A 23,256-nucleotide genomic window follows, 5' to 3' on the forward strand; every position below is an offset into this window, starting at 1 on the left:
CTCCTTCTCCTTCTCCTTCTCCTTCTCCTTCTCCTTCTCCTTCTCCTTCTCCTTCTCCTTCTCCTTCTCCTTCTCCTTCCCCTTCCCCTTCTCCTTCCCCTTCCCCTTCCCCTTCCCCTTCCCCTCCTCCTCCTCCCCACTGCACTTCACCCCCTCTTTTTGCAGGAAACGCTGCTCTTTTTGCAGGAAGCCCAAACAGGGACCCTTTTGGCTGGCAGGGAGTGCCACTTTGCCAGCTGGGCCACTTTTATTGAAGGCTTTGCAATATTTCCAAGGCTTTAAGGCCTCTCTCTCTGGAGTTCTGCTTTCAAACAAATGATCTGAAAGGAATCAGCTTCCATTCATGCCTGGCCAGAGAGCAGCAATGCCTTTCTCGCCAAGAAAAATCTCCTGCAAGAAAAGCTAGTCACAGAGACAGCCACTGCTAAATTTCACATGTTGATCTGCACCCCAAAAGTATTGTAGAAAATTTATTGTCTAGGAAATATGGGGAGATAGAAGTGAAGGAAATGCTTTGGGAGAATTAGAGGGGGGAACCTTCCCTTTGGTAAATCCCACATGCCCCCAGAACAGAGCAGGAAACCATTTGAATTGAATTCCAATGGAATATTGGAATATTTTTGACCTCCATCAGTGGCCCATCATTGCTTTAATCCCAGGCTGCAAATTTCCCAGTGCCACTTCAGGATTTGCTGCTTTGAGGGACAGCAAAGTTCTGTTGCCCCAAACTGAGACTGGAGGGATGTGATGTGTTCAAGCCTCTTTGTTCTGGCATTTTAGGCAGCACAAGTGTAGAAGAAAATGGAGCATTGGGAGGTTTTCCAGGAGGGAAATTTGATGAATTCCCTATGGACTGATGTGCTTGGAACACCCTTAAACCCCAAAATAACAGAATCCCTCTGTAAAGCCTTGTACACTTTCTTATCATTCTATTTTCTCTAAAGAGATGCTTTTAGCCTGCATTTAAAGATTGTTTCAAATGCCAAAAGCCACATTTAAAAATGAACAGTGGAAGAAAACCCTATTTCCTATTTAATTCTTGCTCAGCCATTCTCTTTTCCAAGTGGAGCCGGGAACAATGAATGAATAAAGGTATTACCCAAGAGGAAAATCTTTCCTAGACTGGTAATTTCCATTAAATACTCTTTTAATCTGTAATGTTTTTCATTTCTTTGGAATGAGCTGCAAAAAAACCCTTCTGCAATCGGAGATTACTTTTTTCCTCCTCTCTCTTTCATAACTTGGCTTCTCTTTATTCCCAACAATTGCAGAACAATAAAAATGATTATCAAAAGTAAGCAGAGGAGTTTCTACAGAGCAGTTGTTTTAAATCTCATCTTTATTCCAGGGCATACATGGAATTTATGGAATATTTATAGAAGCTGGCCCAAAGCCATTCTTTTTGCATGCCTACTTCCCTGATTTCCACAGGGAATGGGTAGGAAAAGACACTTGGAACGTGGGAATCGATAGAATCAGAGGAAGGTTTGGGTGGGAAGGGAGTTTAATCATCCAGTTCCACACCTGCCATGGGCAGGAACTCCTTCCACTATCCCAGCTTGCTCCAACCTGGCCTTGGACACTTCCAGGGATGGAGCAGCCACAGCTTTTCTGGGAAGTGGGAATGGCCACTGAGCTGAGACAGCTCCAGTAACTGAGCAGCAGCTGCAGAAAACGGGTTTGTGTAGCGGTTCCATGGGGTATCCCAGCTGTAATCCCAATTTCCCTGTCATTCCAGGTGCTCTCCAACCCCTCTGGAGCTGAAGATGGACGTGAAGAGGGTGAAGGACTACCTGTACTGGCTGTACTACCAGTACCAGCTGGTGACGTGCAGCTACGTGCTGGAGCCCTGGGAGCAGTCCATGTTCCACACCATCACCGTCACCGTGCTGGCCATGGTGGTGTACACTGCCTACGTCTTCGTGCCCATCCACGTCCGCCTGGCCTTGGAATTCTTCTCCCAGATTTTCGGGTCCCAGCCCGAGAGCGCGGTGCTGAACTGAGCCGGCGCCAGCAGCGCCCGGCAGCTCTCGCAGCTTTGTGAAATGTTTGTGCTCCAGTTTGGCTCTTAGGAAAACCCTGCTTGCTTCACCTCCGGGGCTGGAGAGCAGAGCGAGGCACCGAGCACAGCCCCCCTCCCATGAACACTCTGGGAATGGCACAGGATCCGAGGATCCCGGCAGCTCCCACTCCCAGCAGCCTCATCCAACCACTCTGGGGAGACTTCTGGTGGCTCATCACACCCAAAGTTCTACCAGCACAGTGCCGTGGGCAGGCGAGAGGAGACAGAAAATGAGGATATCCCACAGGATTGGAGTGCTCGTGTCTGGCTGGTTACTGATTCCAGGCTTTCATGGATGGGAGAGGAACTTGGAAGAGAAAGCAACAGGAGGATGAACTTAAATCCAGCTTTTTTCACGTCCAAGTTTCTGCATCAGATGGTCTAAAATATTTTCTTTTTGAAAAAAGAATTCTCCACCTCATCTTGCAGTTCAGTGAGGATGACAGGAAGAAGCAGCCCTGCTCTGTCTCCGTGCCCTCCTGCCTTCTCTGATGAAAATCAAAACCTTTTCTTGCTGCTCCCACCCACCAGCACCAGGGGAAGAGGATCCAGAGTGGAAATAATATTTCAATACCTGCAGGGAAGGCTTAAAGAGATCTCCTTTACAAAGAAGAAATTAGATTTATTACCATTGCCCGTGGGGAGGTTTTGGAACAATGGGAGGTTTGTTCTGTTTTCATTCTACACAAATCAAAGGTGGATGCCAAATCATAAATTACAGCTGCACACTGCACGTCTCTACCAGCTGATGCTCCTGTTAGTAGAAGTGAGAGGTGCAAAATGTAAATAGCTTTCAAATGATGTTTGCACAGTTCTAGATTAAAAAAAACCAAAAAAAAACCCTCTTAACTTCTTTCTCAAGCTGCAGTGGGCTCCTGCATGCTTCAAAGCACAAGTTGGTTTGGAAACGAAGACATGTGGTGAAGGTTGCCCAGATCTGAACATGTGTATGCTGTTTTTTCAGCCAAAAGAAATAAAATTTTATTCTTCAGAAATGACCTCTGGCTGTGTGACTCAGCTCTCCTGTGTTTTCCACTCATTCATAAATATTCTGGATGTGTGTGGGCCAGGCTGGCACCGTGGCAGACGGATTATTTTGTGCTGAATGTTTTGGGGCAAGGTTTGAGAATCCTTTAAATGGATTTGGGGTGAACTCCAAGCCAAGAGCTCTCCTGCTACTGGAGGGAAAAAAGAACCTCTGATCTGCCTCAGATTGAGGAATTAAGAAATACCTGAGTGTGCTGAGGGCTCAGCTGAGATGTTTGGGCTCCAGCAGGAGCTGTCCTGACAGTTTATCACAGTTGGTAACCTGCAAATACGAGGTGCCAAGCTGTAATCACACCTCGAGTAATGAACACAGCACTGCAGAAGGTGAAAAATGGCAAAACCTGCCACAATTCCTCTTAAAAGTGTCTGTAAAATAGACTAGAAGTTATAATCCCATCGCTGGAGGTGAAAAATTGAGAATATCTACTTGGCAAATTGGTATAAATTCTATCTCCAAGTGGGATTAAATTGTATCTCCAAAGATTCTGCTCATCTAGATAATACTGATGGTGTGAGTGCCAGGGCACCTCCTTGTCAGTCCTGCTCCCATTCATTTTTAATTCCTTAAAAAGTGGATTTCTTCCCCATGCCATCCAAGACAACTTTCAGAGCACAAGGAAAAGTTTTTTTTCAGAAATGCAAAGGTTGGAGCTCCTATCTCCAGGAGCACACACCCGATTTTCATTTGGCAAACAGAACGTGGAGAGGACTTTGTCCAAGGTTTCCATTGCCCTGCCATGGTGGGATCCATGCAAAGCACTTTTCTTCCTCGTTGTGCCTGTTGCCTTTGTTTGGCTTTGGGAGGTGCAGGAAACAGCAGCAGGTGCTTTCTGGGAGGGTCCCTGCAGTTTCAACTGAGTGAAAACTCATTTTTTGTGTGAATTCTTCACCTTCTTTACTAAATTTTAAAGGGTTTAGGCAAGAGGTGTTTACTAGGAAGGAAAGAAGCTGCTGAAAACAATCTCTGCTAAAAACCTTTTGAGATTTCCCCAGCCCTTTTCCCTTCTCCTAGCATCAAGAAAAGCTGGAATAACTCTCCCTACTTAATATTCCAAATCACTGGGTTCCAGCAGGAGACTTCAAGGGATTTTTGGCACTCAGCAGGGAACAGAAGCTTTTTTTTTTTGCCCAGCTAAAAGACAGAGGAGGTGAGATAACACTTCTGACAGCTTGAGACCACATTACATCCTAGGAAACTGTTCCAGCTCTGAAATCCTTTTCCCTGGGGAAGAAAAAACATTCCTGGACAATGGGATTCCACAGGATCACAGCTGCACACTAAGGAGGGAGGGTGGAATTTTGGAGCTCCCAGTGCCACCAGTATGCCCAGTACATGGGTGACAGCTCTCCTGTGAGGGTTGTGATGTCAGGCTCTTTATGAAAGACTCTTTTCTCCTGCTTCATTATAGCTCCATGTTAATTGTAGTTAATTGCTCCACTGGGCTAATTGTAGCACAGCAGCTGGAAGTGTTCACACCAAAAATAATCCAAATAAAAGAGCAAACAGAGCCAATAATCCAGCAGTGAAAAAAGGGAACAAAAGCAGAGCAGGAGATGATCCAATTCCAGCTGCATTGACCCTGAAAGTACAAATGCCCCATTAATTTAAGGGATGAGAAATGTTGGGGCTCAGCTGGCCAGCACCATACACCTCTTGTTTAAAACTCATTTTCTTAATTTCATCTCATCTGAGCTCACATTTATCCTGCCATAAAGGTTTCCTGGCCAATTTCATGGATCAGCTCCCAAATCCATTACTGAGGGCCACAACACATCCACGTGCCCAGACCATGAACCTCCAGAACTTTCCTCCCAAGCCCCTGAGGGCAGCTTTTCTCTAAAACCATTAAAAACAGCTTCCCAAGGATCTTTTCCTTAGTGCTGTTCCCCAGGGAACACAGGGATCAGGATCACCACCTGCATGTCTGAGGATCCAATTTAGTCAGAATTCCAGGGAAAATTCCTGTGCTTATAAAATTTTTAAATCTTAAAAAAGCTTGGGTTTCTTTTTTCTTTTTATTTTCTTTTTTTAAGGCTTTCCCATCATTGTGATTCGGCCATAATCTAAAATTTTTAATTCAGATGCTCCACTTTTAAATTTAATTCCCTAATTATTTAGAGGTTAGGGGAAAAAATCCAAACAACTGCTGAAGCCACGGTAAAAGAAGTGCAGCAGGTGTAGAAGAGTCAGCAGAACCACATAAACAGCAAATTACAATCGTTCAGCCCCAGAGAGAGGAAAAAATTGGGACAATTCTCCAGATGAATTGCTGTACCCCAGGGCACAGACGTGGACAAGTGGCCACGTGCCAGGCTGAGCACTGAAATTAAAGCAGAACAGGCAGATTTGCAAATGAAATATTACAGAGCGTGGAATAATTAACTTTGTCTTAATCACACAGAATGATCAATATTCATGCAGCAAAAGCAGCCCTGTCCTCTCACCCCTACCCAAAGAATTTCAATTATTTTTCCCTCAAACACCAAACAATGGCTGTATCCTGAAATCCAACCACAAAGGGACAAATTGGGGAGTCAGGAGCAAAGCTGGACTCGAAGTGCAGATTCACAGATCCAACATCAAACCACCCAAAGCAGCCCAGATGTAGAATTCTTGTAGTCAAGGGAATCAAGGAGCTGAAATGAATGAAATGTGCAGGGAAAATAATCCCAGGAAATTGAAAATCTGGTGTTTGTGAGCTGACAAGGGAGGTCTGGTGCCTCCTGAGGTGCTCCAGAGGATGGATCTGAGCTTGTCCCAGCACTCCACCAGGAAAAGGTATCAGGAAATGGGTTCCTCTTCACTCTGTCCTCACACACAGCAGGAAAATTCAGCCTGCACTGAACAAAGCCCCTCGGTTCAAAGCACAATCAACTTTGTCCTTCATGCTCCTTCCAATAAACAATCTTTGGTCTGGATTTGGGGAGCCCAAATCCTGGGAATATCTCCAGGCAACTTCCATGGAAACTCCCTGGCTGGAAGGCTCTGATTCACGGGTGGAGGTCAGAATTAACTCCAAGAATTCTCTCTTGTCATCATCCCTGCCTGCTCCACCCTTATTTCAGCAGTTGCTCCATCAGGACAGGTAAGAGCTGATAAACTCTGCTGATCCCGGGGTTTCAGTACAGCCAGGATAACCAAGGCCTCTTTTTTATTGGAATAAGGAGGTCCAAGCTGAAAACAGGCTGTGGAAATTGTTTTATGAGGTTTAATGTAAGTTATAGGCCTCATCAATTACCAACACAGATTAGTTTGGGTTTAAAAGTGAAATTAAAACCATGCACTCTGCATGAAAATAAGAATCTCTGCATCAAAATAAGAATCTCCATGCTGGAATCTGCTCAGGCAAGAGGAAAAAGTCAGGAACCAGGACAAAGAGGAGAGGGGAAACATCCACATGATGGAAAATAGGGTAAATCTGGTCCATATAAAAAAAAAACCCAAAGCGGATTTTGCTTTTCTTACAATGACTGAGCAAAGAGGGAGGAAATGAAAGTAAATTGTGGCAGGGTCAGGAATAGATCCATTGGCAGCCAGGGTGCTGTTCCCGTTATTTTTTCTGGCAGCTCCTATCTTTGCTTTGTAATCATGGAGTAAATCAGAAATATCTCTTTATTTCAAGGTCATACCCAAGGATGAGTTACACTCTGAATTTTTAGGAGCTTTAGGTACTTTAAAAAAAAAAAAAGAACATGGGAGAGAAAATGCAGGTAAAATGTTCATCATGGGGAATTTGAGAATTTGACAGGAAACAAGTGAGGCCAGGTTCAGGATAAAGCAGCCTGGCATGGAAAGGGCTGGGATGGGATGGGATTGCAGCACCCTAATTAAAGACGGGGAGCAACAGCCTCGCCCATCGGGCTGGCAGAGGAAAGGGCTTCCAGCAGCTCCTTGCATTTCCCACAGCCACAAATTGCACAAGAGAAAAGCCTCACTGAGGCAGCAATTACCTGCCAAATGCACAGAAATTGAGTGATTTATGAAGGAACAGCTCAAAAAAGATGCTGCAAACTCATTTGACGCGTCCAGCTCCGAACACGATGGTGCCTTGCTCAGGGGAAGTCTGGGACACGTCTGGTATTTCACTTCAGGTAAATAATACATCCCAAGAAGTTTTCTCCACACATTTTTGATTTCCCTTTCCAATATTTCTTCCCACATGAGAATTAAAGGTGAAACCATGTGGAATCAGACTGGTTCTGAGGTGTGGGTACCTACACCCAGCAGTCCGTGCTGCCTCAGGCTCGGTGTGGAGACACACCAAAAAAATTCCAAGTTCTATCTGTGCCCAAACCTTCCACAGCTGGCTACAGGTGCCTCACGTGCTATCCAATAATCTGAGGTAATTGGTATCCAAATTTTGGCTAATTTTGATATCCAGAAGCTCTTCTTTATCACAGATGTATTTTAGTGTCACCAAAATGCCTCAGAGCCCCACAGGCAGTTCAGGATCAGAACTGGATATTGGGGAGAATTCCTCTCCTCTGAGGGTGCCCTGGTGGCTGATCCATCCCTGGAGGTGTCCAAGGCCAGGTTGGACAAGGCTTGGAACAACCTGGGCTAGTGGAAGGTGTCCCCATGGCAGGGGGTGGCACTGGGTGGGCTTCAAGGTCCCCTCCAACCCAAACCATCCCTCTCCAACCCCTTCCATCCATCCCAGGACTCGGGCACTGGACCAGCCTGTCCTGGCTCCGTGGCCTCTTTTCCCCAAGAAATCTTCAGCTGCCAAACGAGCACCTCTGGGATCATCTTTCATATAAATGCAGATACTCCTAAATAAATAATGAGCTGCAGCACGGGGATCAGCTGGGGAAGTTTCCACTCCCTTGGCCATGCAGTGAGTCCTGCTTTTGCAACGTTCTGGCTGAGCAGGACCTGCACAAACGCCTTTTCCCAGGGATGTGTCAGCAATCCGTGTCCTGCCTGTGCCAGCCAGGTGGGAGCGGTGGGAAAAGATCCATCCCACGACAATTGCGACATCTCCCCCCCGGGAATTTATCTCGCTGAATAATTGTAACATGCAAATGCCATCAGAGAGGGTTGGAGCAAACAAAAGGAAATAATGAGTAGTTAAGAAGAAGGAGTTAATTGTCATTTCATTTAGCAAATTCCTTTTATTTCAGCACATCTTAGGTTGCCACTGAGAAGATGCTTAATGCTAAAATGTCCCCAGTGGTCTGGTGAAGCCCTGGGTGGGCAGAGTGTCCCTGTCCTCCTCCTCCTCCTCCCACTCCTCCTCCTTTTTCCATGTCTTCCTTCCCTGACTGTTCATTCACCAAACTGTGTTTTTGGTATTTTCCCTGGTTTTGTCTCCAGACAGACAGAGTGAAGCAAGGAAAGTCAGGAAAGTGAAGTCTGGAAATGTCAACTCTACCCACAAGTTTTATGTGCAGCTTTGGAATGGGAATAATGTGCAAAATATTTTTACCTGCATATCACTCTTCTCACGCTGTCTCATCAGAGAACTCAGAGTGAAAAATACACTCATTTTCCTGATCATAGAATAACAGAATTGTTGAGGTTGGAAAAGATCTCCAAGATCATCAAATCCATATAATCCAACCTTCAACCCACTACACCATACCCCAAAGTGCCACTTCCATTGTTGTTTGAACACCTGAGGGATGTGACTCCACCACTACCCTGGGCAGTCCATTCCAACACTTAACCACTCCTTCAGTGAAGGAATTCTTCTTGATCTCCAACCTGAACCTCTCCTGATGTCCACACTTGTCCTCTCCCAGCAGCTCTCAGCTCACCCCACCCCTCCCCAGGATTCCTTTAATGGGATGAGATGTTTAATCTGGGACACGGAAGATCACCAAAGGCAAGTGGAAAGCAAACAGCTCCTGCACAGTCGTCCTCAGGTCCCTCTCCTGTTTTGATGAGCAAATATTTACCTTTTTAAAACAATTATTTCTTAGTCTGAGGTTCATGCCTAGTGCAGCTGGTAACAAACACACCAGGAGTAAGGCAACACCTTCTGGCTCCTGTCCATGCTTTGCCTTAAAGTGAAACCTTTGCCGTGGTTATCAAGGAAGGGTAAGCCATGATGTTTCAGTTATCACAATTTCACACAGTCCCACAATGGTTTGGGTTGGAAGGCAAATTAAATCCCATCCCACCCCTGGCCATGGCAGGGACACTTCCCTCTATCCCAGGTAGATCCAAGCCCCATCCAGCCTGGCCAGAGATCCAGGGGCAGCCACAGCTGCTCTGGGCACCCCGTGCCAGGGCCTCAAAGGGAACAATTTCTCTCTCATATCTAACCTAAATCTACTTTCATTAATCTGGGATGTCTCCTTGTTTGAGCAGCTCAATATGGTTTGGGTTATTTTGGTTTATAAAGCCTACTAAGAAAAATCCCGCTGTTTGCAAGCCCATGACAGGCACAGCAGGAGTTTTTCAAAGGTTCCAGGGATTTAGGGAGCAGAGGATGCTGTTTGCTCCCCTGAGTGCACAAACCCAGCAGCTCTGCCCCTGGCACTTTGAGCATCCAGCTATTCCCAGCTGCCTCCGCAGGGCTGGGAGTTATCCCCCTCTGCTGACACAGGGCAGCATTTCCAGAGCTTGGATGAGCTCCATCCAACACGTTTGATGTGCACGTTTCACACACACATGGAAAGGAAGCCAACCCACGGGTATTTGTCCTGTGACAACGCTCATTAAAGCTGGTGATGCAACACAGTTTCACCTCCATCAGCTGAGAGAGGAATGTCACAATATCCCGATCACTGTCACAAAGCTATTTTAAAGGAGTTCTGCTGGTTCCTTTTGTTCCTGCAGAGGAACATTATCACCAGTGATAATGCTTGCAGCTCACGCTATAAATTGGATTGCTAATTGGATTCCTCACAAGAACTGAGGAAATAGGCAAGAACTGGAAAATAATTGGAGCGTTATCCCAGTAAATTTAGTGCCGGTGAACGGCGAGCAGCCCCTGGAAGTGCCGTGTCCCATTGGAATCAGGGAATGTTATTCCTCCCGTTCAGACCACAGAGGACAAGCAGCAGCCCCTGCTGAAATTATCAGTTTGCAGCTTCCCAGCTGCAGTCCATGGAAAGTAAGGAGAGCCCTGCTTTCCAAAGGAATAGACTGCTTGGAGATGTCTGATTACAAACTGGGAGCTAGATCCTGGCTTGGAATAAATCTGGGAGTTGTCACCCTCTTCATGGGCTGGGCACAATCTGTTCCTGCCCAAGAATGTCTCTGGTGACACAGGGAGCTGCTGCCTCCACCTTGGATCCCGAAACAGCTCCTGTAAAAATCCCTGCCTTTAATTCCCTCTAGGAATCCTGGCAACTCTTCTGTTGTCAGAATGGAAACTGCTCCGTTCCTCTAAATCGTGACTTTGTGCAGTAGGGAGAGGAACAAAATTGTCGGGAATGTGTGAACACTGAGGACCTCAACAGCTAAAAATACAGACTGGGTGTCACCAGGATCCTCCTCAAAACTAAATTGGGCGCCAGTAAAGTTCAGAAAGGTTTATTATTAACGTTTTATTCTTATTGCACAGCCCTTGCCACGCTTCCATCTGGATGCTGTTACTAAAATCCTACAGTTAAATGAGGATATTTTTATTGTTTGTGAGGTGGAAGTGCTGTGCATACTGCTCTGAATCCCCAATTTATATGAGAATGAATAGGAAAATGTATGTGTAAAACACTGTTAGGTTCTGTTCTTAAATTCCTGGGAGTTTTATACTGAAATGAGCACAGGTTATGAAAACAGCAGCCCAGGACAAACCCTCTTTGGGAAGGTCAGAGCAGCTCCAACTATAGGAGAGGTCCCAGGAGCTCCTCGGGCACCTCCTTTCCTGGATCCAGTTCATGTGAGGGAAGAGTGACCTCAGGTGTCTGTTAAAATAATCACATGGATATTTCCCATGGATTTACCATTCCATTGCTCTAATGGACATTCCCACTGAAAATGAAGCTGCTGGGAGCTGTCATCACTGGCACAGTGTCTTGGTTTTTCTGGCCTTGGCACTTGAGCTTTCCCAAAAACACCTACAGGGACCTTCTTGAGGTCCCAGCCACCTGCAAATAAGCCTGAGAGAAAATCTATATTGAAACCTCTTTTTAAATAGTGTTAATTTTTTTTAATTTAACATATATTTAAATGGTGTGCTTGCTGTCCTTGCTTATCGCACAGATCCTTTAAATGCTGTGAAAGAATATGGCAGCAGAGGGAGAAAATTCCTATATCAATTAAATATATAAATTATAAACACATAAGAAATCAGTACAAACTGATATGGCTTTCACTAGGGGTGAGATTCAGGCTGCTTTGCTTTTTACCTCATTTAGTGCAAAAATATGAAATCCTTCAAAAGTGGTTGTAACACAGTTTAAAACACACCAATTTTCCATGGAAGCCAGAGTTTAACCAGAGCTTGCACAGGCAACACAAAGTACCTTGATGACTACAAAGAACCCAGTTCTGATATTCACTGAGGCTGTGCCTTTAGCTGAGGTGGGATTTGGTATATTAGCACCAAAATCAGGCGGAGAAAATAAATCTGCAGTTGAAAATAAATCTGGAACGGAAACTTTTCCAGCATTATCAGGATCCAATTCTCCTCCCAGTGACTTCAAAGATGTGGCTTCTATAAAGGACAGGCTTTGTCCTACCCCTCTCCAAATGCCAGCCTGGAAGTGTTTTATTTCCTAAATCAAAGATGGAATGATTCATCAGGGCTTCAAAGTAAAAACTATGTATCACCCACTGTGTAGCAGAGGCTCTGAAACAAAACTTCAGAGCAGGGAACCATTCTTTTTTTTTTGTTATGATTTTTCCTTTCATTGCTCTTAATAATATGGTTCATAGTGAATCTCCAGAGAGGTCTCCAAAGAAACTTAATTTCAAAGGGGCAGAAGTGAGTAACTGTGCAAACACAAGCAGCACACTAAAGAAAAATGTGTCAAAGAATTAAAAACATAGCAGAAACTTGGACAGGCTGTGATTTTCAGTCCTTGAGTGAAAGAACTCTTCATTTCCATCAGGATGGTACCACATTAAATAAATCCCACACAATGTATTGATGCAATTCAGCTTTATTTTTCTCCAGCATAACCTGCAGGAAACAAATACTGATCCACAAACAAACCAAGGTATCACAGAATCATCAAATGATACAATGCTTTGGGTTGGAAATTATCTTAAAGGTCATTGAATTCTGACCCCCTGCCACGGCGGTTCCTCCTTTCCAAAGGGTGCTTATGGTACATTACAAATGGAATATAAACAGAGCGGACTGTACCGGCTCTTCTACTTCTAAATGAAAGTATAACTTAATCCTTAATTAAGAAATTGTAACAGCTTATGTCCCTCACGGTTCCCGCCCGCCTCTCCATGGCTCCCTCACGGCCCTTTTCGGGCTCCCTCAGAACTCCCCCATGGCTCCCTCAGAACTCCCCCATGGCTCCCTCAGAATTCCCCCATGGCTCCCTCAGAACTCCTCCATGGCTCCGTCACGGCCCTTTTCGGGCTCCCTCAGAGCTCCTCCATGGCTCCCTCACGGCCCTTTTCGGGCTCCCTCATAACGCCCCCATGGCTCCCTCAGAAATCCCCCACGGCTCCCTCACGGTTCCCGCTCGCTTCTCCATGGCGGCTCCATCACGATCCCCTCACGGATCCCCCATGGCTCCCTCACAGCTCCCGCCTGCCTCTTCACGGCCCCCTAACAGCCCTTTCCACGTTCCCTCACGGCTCCCTCACCGCTTTCCCCCGACTCTCCATGGCCCTCTCGCCCCTTTCCGGGCTCCCTCACAGCTCCCCCACACCTCCCCTCTGTCCCTCCGCGTCCCCTCGCTCCACCCTCCCGCGGGCCGGGCTGAGCTCGACCCCGCCGTCTCCTCCCCTTCCTCCTGCGGCCGGAAAGCGCCGCGCGTTCCGCGGCCATGGAGTACCTGCCGGCCCCGGCGGCCCCGGCGCAGGGACACATGTGAGCGGGGCCGGGGGACCGGGCTTCCCGGAGCGGGGGTGGCTGTGCTTGGCATTGTGCCTGTGGCTGACTGTTCTTCTCTCTGTCCTTGTGTCCCAGCCTGTGCTGCCAGTGCGGCGTCCCCATCCCGCCCAACCCGGCCAACATGTGCGTGGGCTGCCTGCGGGCCCAGGTGGACATCACCGAGGGCATCCCCAAGCAGGGCACGGTGCACTTTTGCAAGCAGTGCGAGAGGTGAGGAGCCGCCAGATCGCTGGGGATGGCAGCAAAATGCCCTTAGAGTGCATCAGTCTCAGGGTTTAGGGAGGCAAAAGCGCACGAGTTTGGTGAGGAGGAGCGGGGAGCTCAGCCCGGAGAAAAGGAGGCTCAGGTGGAACTTCTGGGTCTGCACAACTCCATGAGAGGAGGGGACAGCCGGGGAAGGGTTAGCTTGGATACTGGGAAAAATTCTTCATGGAAAGGATGGTCCAGCCTGGACAGCTGCCCAGGCCGCTGGTGAAATCCCCATCCCCAGAGGGATTTAAAAGTCCAGTGAATGTGATTTAGTGGTGGCCTTGGCAGTGCTGAGGGAATGAACTTGGTCACCTTAGACATTTTCCCATGATCTTCTATGATTCTAAAAGCAGCTGCATTGGTGTTACTAAACTGAAAGCTTTGGAAATAGCTGCTCATCCTTGGAGTGGCTTACGGTGCTCAAGCAACTTTCACGTGCTGTAAAACACTCCCTGCATCCCAGGTACCTCCAGCCTCCAGGAACCTGGATCCAGTGTGCCTTGGAATCGAGAGAGCTCCTGGCTTTGTGTCTGAAGAAACTCAAAGCTTCCCTGAGCAAGGTGAGAAGCTGATCCTGCTGGGATTTCACAGCCTGGTCACAATTGTTACTGTAGAGATGGGAGCAGAATGAACTGAGGGAAGCTGCTGTGTTTAATGTACCTCAATTTCAGAGTTTCCTGCGCATTTCAGAAATGATTTATGCAGTATTTGTTCTCACTGATTTATGATGATATGAAAAAGGGTTGCAGAGGTCTGTATGTAGATTAACTCAAATGCACACGTTTAAGTTGAATAAAGTATCCCTTAGGTTCAGAATATTGTTATAGGGAAAGACCTGAGGCTGAGCACCTTTATTTTACATCAATCAACTTCCATGTTCTAGCCAAGCACTATTAATTGGATTTGGGATATTAATATATTCTTTATTTTTTAATTAAGATGATTTACTTCTTCACTATGGACTGTTTGTGGCTTTGGAGTTAGACTTGGTTTTACTGAGCTCTTGTCCTTCCCCACGGGCAGGTCCGGCTGATTGATGCAGGATTCATTTGGACAGAACCACATTCCAAGAGGCTCAAGCTCAAACTGACTGTTCAGAAAGAGGTAACTGGAGCACAACCTTCTCCCTGTGGATTCTAAAAAGCTTTTGTGGCAAACAAACAGGATTGTTTAATTATTATTTTTCATCCTGCCTAGATTTTGTCACTAAAGTGCCATTCATCAAAATGGAGAAAGTTACTGTCCCAGTAAAGATGGGAAAACGTTGCTGTTGTTTGTGACCCAAACAGAGCTTAAACCTTGGGCACTTTTGTTCTGCAGGTGATAAATGGGGCAGTTCTGCAGCAGGTGTTTGTGGTGGAGTACATTGTTCAGTCTCAGATGTGTGAAGACTGCCACAGGATTGAAGCCAAGGATTTCTGGAAAGCTGTGGTGCAAGTCAGGCAAAAGGTAGAGGCAAACTGAATTTTTATTTGATCGTGGCAGAACAATCAAGCAAAGAATTGGGTGATTTTCTGGATTTCTCAGACAAAAATATACTCACCCTTAGCCACAGGGATTTGTTTTGTGTTCAAGGTTGTTGAACTTTTTCATACTCAGTTTAGAAAAACTTTCTGCTGTCCAGTATTCACATTCTGTAAAATGATGCTGGCAGGAGGATCTTGCATAGGTAACTAAATAACCTCCTGTATTTTAAGGTAGTTTGGAGACAGTGGGACAAACATTTAAATCTTCTTTAAAGGAAACAGATCTCTAACAACCAGTTATGCAAAAATGATAAATGGAAGCTTTAAATAATTTCATGTAAGTAGAGCACTCTAAAATTCTTTTGTTTGCTTGGATGTTCCTCTTAGGTGATCTCTTCATATAAATGTTCATTCTTCAGAGATCCTGCTTTATACCTGATGCTTCTTAAATAACCTTGATGCTTTTCTGTTTGTTTGGTTTTAGACTGTGCACAAGAAGACTTTTTTCTATTTGGAGCAGCTGATTTTGAAGCACAGGCTCCATCAAAACACACTAAGGATCAAAGAAATCCACGGTGAGTGGGTCTGGAGGCAGAGTAACCTGGATTTATGATGGATGTTTTCATGTGTGTGTGCTGGGAGCTGTGTAGAGAAAAGAATTATGAAAAAAAGAAATTAATTATGTTTGATAAAATAGAATAGAAATGGATTTGCTTCCTTTCTTTTCAGATGGCCTGGATTTTTATTACTCTTCCAAGCAACATGCCCAGAAGATGGTGGACTTCCTTCAGTGCACAGTTCCATCCAGGTACAGCACTCCTGTTCATTGTCTTGAGTACTCAGAACTTTGGGGAACTGCCTTAAATCCTTCATTTTAAAATAAGTTTGTTAAAATAATTTTCTAAGTGCAAGGGTAAGGAATCTGTATTTTAATCAAAACAGACAAAAGTCCCACGCTTTCCACTAAGCCATGGTAAAATTTACCTTTGTTTCCTTCATATTTTTATTTGTGACACAGACACTTTGTTCCAAGGATCTCCTGTTCCAGGTGATGTCCCTCTTGTTTCCTGAAAACTCTGTTTTCGTGTTTTACAGATCCAAATCATCCCAACGTTTGATCTCCCACGACATTCACAGCAATGTCTACAACTACAAAAGCACTTTCTCTGTGGAAATCGTTCCCATTTGCAAGGTGGCTTCCCTCTGCTTCATCTTTAGGATGTTGTGGGAAGTGGGAAGAGTTGGGATTTGGACATTGTGGGGTTTTTGGGGTGGGGAGGGATCCACATGGGAAATGCAGAAGTTACTGGGGCTAGAAAAAGAAAAAATAGCAAAATTTAAATTTTTTTTTCAGAAGATGTGGTTAAAAATTGAGGAAATGGGATGTGAATTGTTTGTGTTGGTTTGCAGGACAATGTTGTGTGTCTGTCACCCAAGCTGGCCCAGAGTCTGGGGAACATGAGCCAGATCTGTGTGTGCATCAGAGTGACCAGCACCATCCACCTCATCGACCCCAGGACTCTGCAGAGTAAGTTTGGGCTGTTCCTCAGCACCTGACTGTTCTGCTGCCACTGTTAGTGTTGGTTTGTTTCCACAAAATCTTGGATTTTTGGACCTTCATGTTGTTAAATTTATCTGTACAGCAGAAATTCCGTAGGGGACTGCGAGTTCTCCGAGCTCAGTTTCCATAGCCTGCAGAACCTGCAGGCTGAGCTTGAGTTCCTGGAGCTTTCACCTGTGTCAGGTTTATTCCTCCACAATTAGAGGGCATCTGGATTCAATTTTTAGCCACTTCAGTACCAGCACAATCCTGTCCTTTGCTTGGTGTGTGCTGGTGAGCTTGGGCAGCAGAACCCCTCTAAAAGGATGGATCCAGGGAATAATTCCTTTGAGTGGAGTCTGTCCCAGATCAGCTGCTCCTGCAGCAATATGGGTCACATCCTCAATAAGTGTGTTACAGTGATAAAATGTGGCTGGCAGTTGCCTTCATTTTGGTTAATGGTTCTTTTTGCACAAGAAATTCTCTCCTTGATCATTTTCCAGTTGCTGAAATCGATGGAAACACCTACTGGCGTCACCCCTTCAACAGCCTGTTCCACCCCAAGCAGCTGGAGGAGTTCATCATCATGGATATCAACAGGGTGCATGAGAAGAAAAAGGGTGCTGGGGCAGGGGCTCGGTCAAACAAGGTGAGAATTCCTGTTCAGTTCATGTTTTGGGCCTTCTGCTCAGCTGAGTTCACAACCTGGATCTGCCTGGCACAGTCAGCCTGGGCTGTTCTGGATCTTTCCACTGGCAAAAGTTTTCCTTGGGACCATTTGGTTTGGAAATGGCACAGGCACAATGTGAATTCCACTTCCAGGAATTCTCCTTGAAGACTCTGAACTCTGCTTGTTACTGGGTATTGAAATATTACCTTTGCAGCTCTAATGACTGAATTGGTTCTTTTTAATCACAATTAATGGATCTCCTCAGTTAAAAGCTAAAATAGGTGTCTATTTATAGAACCAGCTTCTGGGAATTCCTGGGAATTTTCATGTCCATTCCCTTTTATTTAATGAGAAATGAGGAGTGGCAAGGGATACCTTGGATATTTGATGCAGAAACACAAGTTTAATGACAGGTGGAGTTTAAATCAGTGCAAATGCTGGGTTTGGTTTAAGGAATGTTTTCTTTTCCATTCCCAAAGCACACTCTGGCTGAAGCCTGGGTCAGGAAAACCTCGGAGCTGGACACGGATCACCAATATTTCTGCTGTACTCACCTGGGGCACATCCTGAATCCTGGGGACCTGGTCTTGGGGTCTGTTCTTCTTTTCTGAACCTTTTATTAAATGATTATTTAGTGACTTAATTCATGTGTTATCAAGAAAGTGTTGAACTGTTCTGATTTCAAAATGAAAGCAGCAAAAGGGGTGGAACCATGCTGGTCCTAATCCAGGAAATCTCTTTTCTAGAAGGAGTTTTCTTGTAAAAATTGTTAGAAATAAGAGAGCTGAGGCTCCAGAGTGCAGCTCAGAGTTCAGATTGCCTTCAGAGTGCAGCTTGGCATCACAGTTTAGCCACAAGTAGATGGGAAGGATTTTTAAAATACCAGTTAATAATTTGTTTGCTAATGAATATCATATAGAGTGAAAACAAATATGAAATGTTTGTAAGGTCAGGCAAATTAAGTGATGCTTAAAAAGGCTTAAACATGAACACTGTGAGCCCAGCAGAACCTCAGTGGACATTGCAGTTTGGATTCCAGAGGCTGGGAAGTGCCAACAGAACAGGATTTGGGAACAGCAGCTGCTCAGACTCATGAAAGCTGCACATTAATCTGGATTTTTATTTGTTTGCCTTCATCTGGGAATATTTCCCTTCCTGAGGAGCTGCACCTGGCACTGTGCTGCCCTTGAACACAAACATTTTCAGGTCAGGAGGTTTTGTATAAAGCAGAATAAAACCCCTGTTTCTGTTTTAGCTTCGACTTGGCCAACTGCAACTTAAATGATGAATTTGCCAACAAGATGAACCCCCAGCATATTCCTGATGTGGTAAGAAAATGCCTTTCTCTACCCAAAGTTCTCTCCATTCCCCAAGGCTGGGAGGGAGTGGGATTTTATAATGAACAGTGTCTGAAGGAAGAGAGGAGATTAACAGTGAAATCTGAGCATCATCTGATTTCGAAGGATTATTTCCTCAAATATTTGAGTGATGGTTAAATTATGCATTTATTGGTTTGTTTTTTTCCAATTCCCATGGTTAGATAATTCATTAATTGTTGTTTTTGTTCCAATTACCAATCCCTGGCTGCTGAAAACTTCCATAACTCCAGCTCTGTGCCTGTCTCTTCAGGACCATTTTCCAAGTGTTTAGAAACATTTGAACCAACAAATTCCCTGTACATTCAATATAACACCGCTGAGTGCCAGTCCAGCTGGTTTTAGACACCCAAATGTGGATTTGGGTGGTGATTTGGGATTTTGGGAGGTGGAAAAAGGGGCTGTTTTTCCCTGCAGGTGCTGATCAAGAAGAGCTACGACCGCTCCAAGCGGCAGCGCCGCAGGAACTGGAAGCTGAAGGAGCTGGAAAGGGACAGGGAAGCCACGGACACAGATGATGAAAGGTTCAGTATCTGCTCTCCTTGTTCAGTGACAAAGCTGCTCCAGCAGCAGCAGCAGCTTCTAAATAACCTCCAGCTGAGTGGGAAAGAGGAGAAAATTAGAGATAAATGAGTTGGGAATTAATAGGTGAGGATAAAACAGCAAGAATGAGTTGGAAATGTGGGAATGCTCTCAGGTCTGATGGGGTTTGGGCTCTGTGATTTTACTTTGTTGTATGAATTTCCATAAATCCAAAGGAACAGTGAGTAAATACATCCCACATCTTTTACAGACAATACCAGGACTTCCTGGAAGATCTGGAAGAGGATGAGAACATACGGAAGAATGTCAACATTTACAGAAGTAAGGCCTTTTTAATTCCTCCATTGAGAGTAATTAAATCATGTTTAAATTGTGTTTGAGGCAAAATAATTTTACTGAAATTCTCTATTTTTCATGCCTCAAACCATTCATGCCTGGAAAAATGCTGCAGAGTGTTTCACAGATGTGTTTCACCTGATGGGTTTTGTTTCCTTGCCTTTAAAACGAAAAAGAACTTTCCTCCTGCACCCAAAATCTCTGCTGGGGGAGGGATCTGATACAGAATTCTTTTTCTTTTTCCATGAGGGGACTGTTGAGTTTTCAGGAGGAATTTTTGGTTTATTTGTTTTGTGGTTTGTTGATTGTTTTGGCATTGTAGGTTTGATTTTTTTCCCTATTTTCCCTTGGGGTTGCTCTGGTGTTTTGGGGTTTGTTTTCTTTGCTTGACTGTTTTTTTTGGGGGGGTTTCTTTGTGTTTTAGATGCAGATATTCCAGTGGAGAGTGACACAGATGATGATGGAGCTCCACGGATCAGCCTGGCTGAAATGCTGGAGGATCTCCACATTTCCCAGGACGCCACGGGAGGGGAGGGAGCAGAAATGCTGACAGAGTAAGGACAGAGCCTTACATGCAATAAATATTCCCCTGAGGAGGAAAAACTCCCCAGACCACAATTAACCATCACAAGAAAAGTGACAAAACTCCCACTGCACCCCAAAATAATGGCCTGGAATTGATATTTTATGGATGATATTCCAGAGGAATCAGCAATTCGAGTTCAATTTCTGGTGGAAGCATCGCAATATCAATTCCACAAATTCTTCCCATCCCTGAGGGATCTTTCCATGCAATTTCTGCAGTGGAGAAAAGAAGGAAGGATGTCCATAGGGAAAGATTTTATTCCAGTTTTCTGGATTTTAGGTGGAGTCCCTACCTACTGTTACAGCTTTAATTTCTCACATGGGGAAGCTTTTCCCCATTTTTTGGCACAATGCTTTGAAGCCTTTTATGATACTGGCAGATTATTTCATATCTCCATGTTTTGGGGAAGCTCAAGACTGTAATTTCTGTTCCCTCACACAAAGAAAACCTCCCTGGAAAGCCCTTGATGAGAAAGATTGGAAAATCCCATGGACTGTGATGAATATTGAACTGTATCCCATGTCTGGATGAGTGGATTAAAAGCAATATCACAGTAATTAATTAATAAATCAGCTATAAAGGATTTTAAAACCTCTCAAGCTATTTTGATTCATCATTTTTTAGTTCATTTTAAAAACCACTTGCACTCTGCAAGCCCAAAGAGGCCAGAATAATAAACTCCCTGTTGGTGGCAGGTGATGGGGAAATAATAAAAACTGGGTTTAAACTGTGCTGTTTTCATCAATCCTTTTCCTCCTCCCTCTTTTCCTTCCTGGAGTCTCCCAGGAATGTTGGATATTTGCTGTGTTGTCTCATCCTGTTTATCCCTGGAGTTCTCCCTCTTCCTTTTCCCCCTTTCCTTGCTCTGTTGCCATGGATCTTCCAGCAGGAATTCTGTCTGGGAAGATCTTGTGCTGCTGAAGTCGGGAATCCAGGAATTCCTTGGCTTTGTGGGATTTCCTTGGCTGGAGCAGCTCCCCAGAACCAAAGCTGCGTCTCTTTGTAGGTTCTCAGGTTTCCAGTGCCCCTGTGGGAGCTCAGGGAGGTTTAAAGAGTGTCCAGTAAATCAAATATTTGCCAGTGCTTTCACTGCTGCTGGAGTTAACCAAGTTAACATTAATTCTCATGGATAAAAGCTGCCACTTGCCCTGCAGCTCTTCCTGAAAATCTCCGAGTTCAGCCACAAAAAGCTCCTTTTGTACAACAGAAATCATCCAGGATTTTAAGTCAGAGCTGCTCAACCATTTCCACCCAGATGTTGATGAATTTTGAGTTGGAAGTCATGGGAGAAGCCATGCAAAACTTTGGAATCAAGTTTTGCTCGGAGAAAACAATGAAAAAAAATATGTTGTTTAAGTCCGATCTTCAGGCACAAAAACTGGATAACTGAGGGTAAAAATGAACACAAAAATGGGATTTGGGTGTGAAAACACTCATTTTTGAATTTTTTTTTTCCTAGATAAAAGTATTTTGTGTTGATGATTAAAAGCTTAAGGTGATGATTTCACCTTTCACTGATTTAAAAATCTGTTAGTGGATGGGCTGATGGAGCTCCAGGGTCCCAAATCGGGGTCAGATGGAAACTGCTGAGGTGAAATATTTATGGGAAAACTCTTGGAACCTCAGGCTGGGTGCCTGAGCTTGGCTGCACTCCAGGGACAGCTCCAAAAAGCACTTTTGGGAGCTTCCCCAAGCTGAGGGATTGAGACACTCATCTGGTGAGGACTTCCAGTAAAATCAGTGTTATTTCAGTCTCTGGGAAGTAGCTTAAAACGGAATTTCAGAGGAATGTCATGTCAGGAAGTTTTCTGTAAAAAGACCAGGGTACAGATTCCTTCTGTTGGATTTTTGGGATTTGGAAGAATTCCACTGGATGCCAGTGGGAAAAGTCTGGCTCCATTTCCACCCTGGGACTGGCAGAGATGGATCCAATTCCATCTCTTCCCCATTCTCCTGCAGGAGCATCCATGGAAAAATCAGGATGTGCTGAACACGAGACTCCACCTGATGTCACTATTCCTGCATGGCCCCAAGAGCTGCTCCCTGCTCCGAGGAAAAGGTGGCTAAAAACTGGGAAAACTCTTCATGCCCGTGCAGTTCTTAATATTTAAATTCAAAATAATGCCAAGCTAAAGAAAAATAAGACCAAAACTGCTTTGAACTTGAAGGATTTCATGTCAGCAAACTGCTCCTTCTGCGGATTTATCTCAACTCTGGGCCATTTATTTCAGCTGCACTTCCCAGAGCAGGTAAAAGGAGTGCTGGGAATTGGAAATCCTGAGGGATTTGGGAATGTTTCTCAGCTCATTCCAGGGCATAATCACAGAGCAAAGAATCTTGTTTCCATCAGAATCTGTATTTCCTCCTAAATACAAGATGGGAACCTGGTGAAACCAAGTCAGAAAGAGGAAATGAAGTTTAAAACTTGTCAATATTTCAGTTCCATGAGAAAATCAATGCCTGATGGTAAAGCAAGAAACTGAAGGGATTTTGTGCCATTTAAATATTCAGCTTCCTAAAATGAACTCATTTTGGATGACACAAATCCCCAACAAGGACTGAAAGCCAGTTTTAAGCTCATCTCTGGACAGTGGATTTGTGAGATGGAAGGAAACAACTGAAGCTGTGAAATATTTGGTGTTTGCAAAAGCTGCTGAGACTTTGTGCTCTAAGGACGGTGATTCACACCTTGATCCCTGGAAAAAAACACCTGGAAAAACATAAATCCTGATTGATGTAATCTCTGTGCTCTATAGTGGAAATATAGCAGAGGAAGGAGGAATTTCCTGTCTCAGGGAGACTGGAACTCAACTGTTGCATGAAGTGGTTTCAGCTGAGCAGGGGAGCGAAGCAGAAACTTTCAGCAGAGCAGGACGGAGGAATTTCAGGTCAGCTCTGGAAAAACAAACAGATCTGCTGGAAACTCCCCCTGCTCTGACCAAAGCCCTGCAAGATGGAAATGTCCTGTGGGATGCAGGGGCCTGGAGGTGCTGACAGGTTCATTTTACAAGCAGGATTTTCAGGTCGGGTAATGAACAGCAAAGATAAGAACTGCAATTACACGTGGCTGTAAATAAAGCAAAGTGCAGCTGTTGTTGTGCAAAACAATGATGGTAACAGCGAGGAGTGAGAAATCATCTTGAGCTTCTAAAAACTCCTCAAGTGACCAGCAGCAGAGGGGGTAAAGTTCCACACGAACAGAATAATCTCCAGTGCTTTTAGGAAGTATAAACTCCTCTGATCAATAGAACAGATTAAAGTTTAATGGGAGATAAGGTGTGAAAGTGCTACAATAAAAATCACTCCTAATGGGAATGCTGGGAATCCACCAGGATGTTCTGGCTGGAAACATCAAAGGCTTCCTGGTGAGCAGCACAAGCAGTTTGAGTTTAGCAGCTGGCTCTTATTTT

At 44.8% G+C, this 23,256-nt stretch overlaps 2 protein-coding genes across 3 annotated transcripts in view; both read left to right on the plus strand.

Annotated features, from left to right (window-relative positions):
* Window positions 1-3,060, plus strand: part of SPTSSB (serine palmitoyltransferase small subunit B) — a 10,688-nt gene extending 7,628 nt beyond the window's left edge. For both annotated transcript variants that reach the window (XM_015637014.3, XM_015637015.3), the window contains exon 2: window positions 1,739-3,060. In XM_015637014.3, the coding sequence (XP_015492500.1) occupies window positions 1,739-2,003 (265 nt within the window). In that variant the 3' untranslated portion in view covers window positions 2,004-3,060. The remainder of the gene's footprint in view (window positions 1-1,738) is intronic.
* A 9,888-nt stretch (window positions 3,061-12,948) lies between these two features.
* Window positions 12,949-20,445, plus strand: NMD3 (NMD3 ribosome export adaptor). Its single transcript, XM_015638355.2, has 15 exons — window positions 12,949-13,056; window positions 13,156-13,290; window positions 13,793-13,889; window positions 14,353-14,433; window positions 14,650-14,778; window positions 15,280-15,370; window positions 15,525-15,603; window positions 15,891-15,987; window positions 16,206-16,323; window positions 16,839-16,984; window positions 17,485-17,597; window positions 18,261-18,333; window positions 18,799-18,905; window positions 19,175-19,245; window positions 19,685-20,445. Exons 1-15 carry the CDS (start codon window positions 13,013-13,015, stop codon window positions 19,816-19,818), a joined length of 1,515 nt encoding a protein of 504 aa, XP_015493841.1. The 5' UTR covers window positions 12,949-13,012; the 3' UTR covers window positions 19,819-20,445.
* Window positions 20,446-23,256: the final 2,811 nt, after the last annotated feature.

This window comes from Parus major, chromosome 9 (genome assembly GCF_001522545.3).
Source record: "Parus major isolate Abel chromosome 9, Parus_major1.1, whole genome shotgun sequence".
In the NCBI taxonomy this organism is placed as follows: domain Eukaryota; kingdom Metazoa; phylum Chordata; class Aves; order Passeriformes; family Paridae; genus Parus; species Parus major.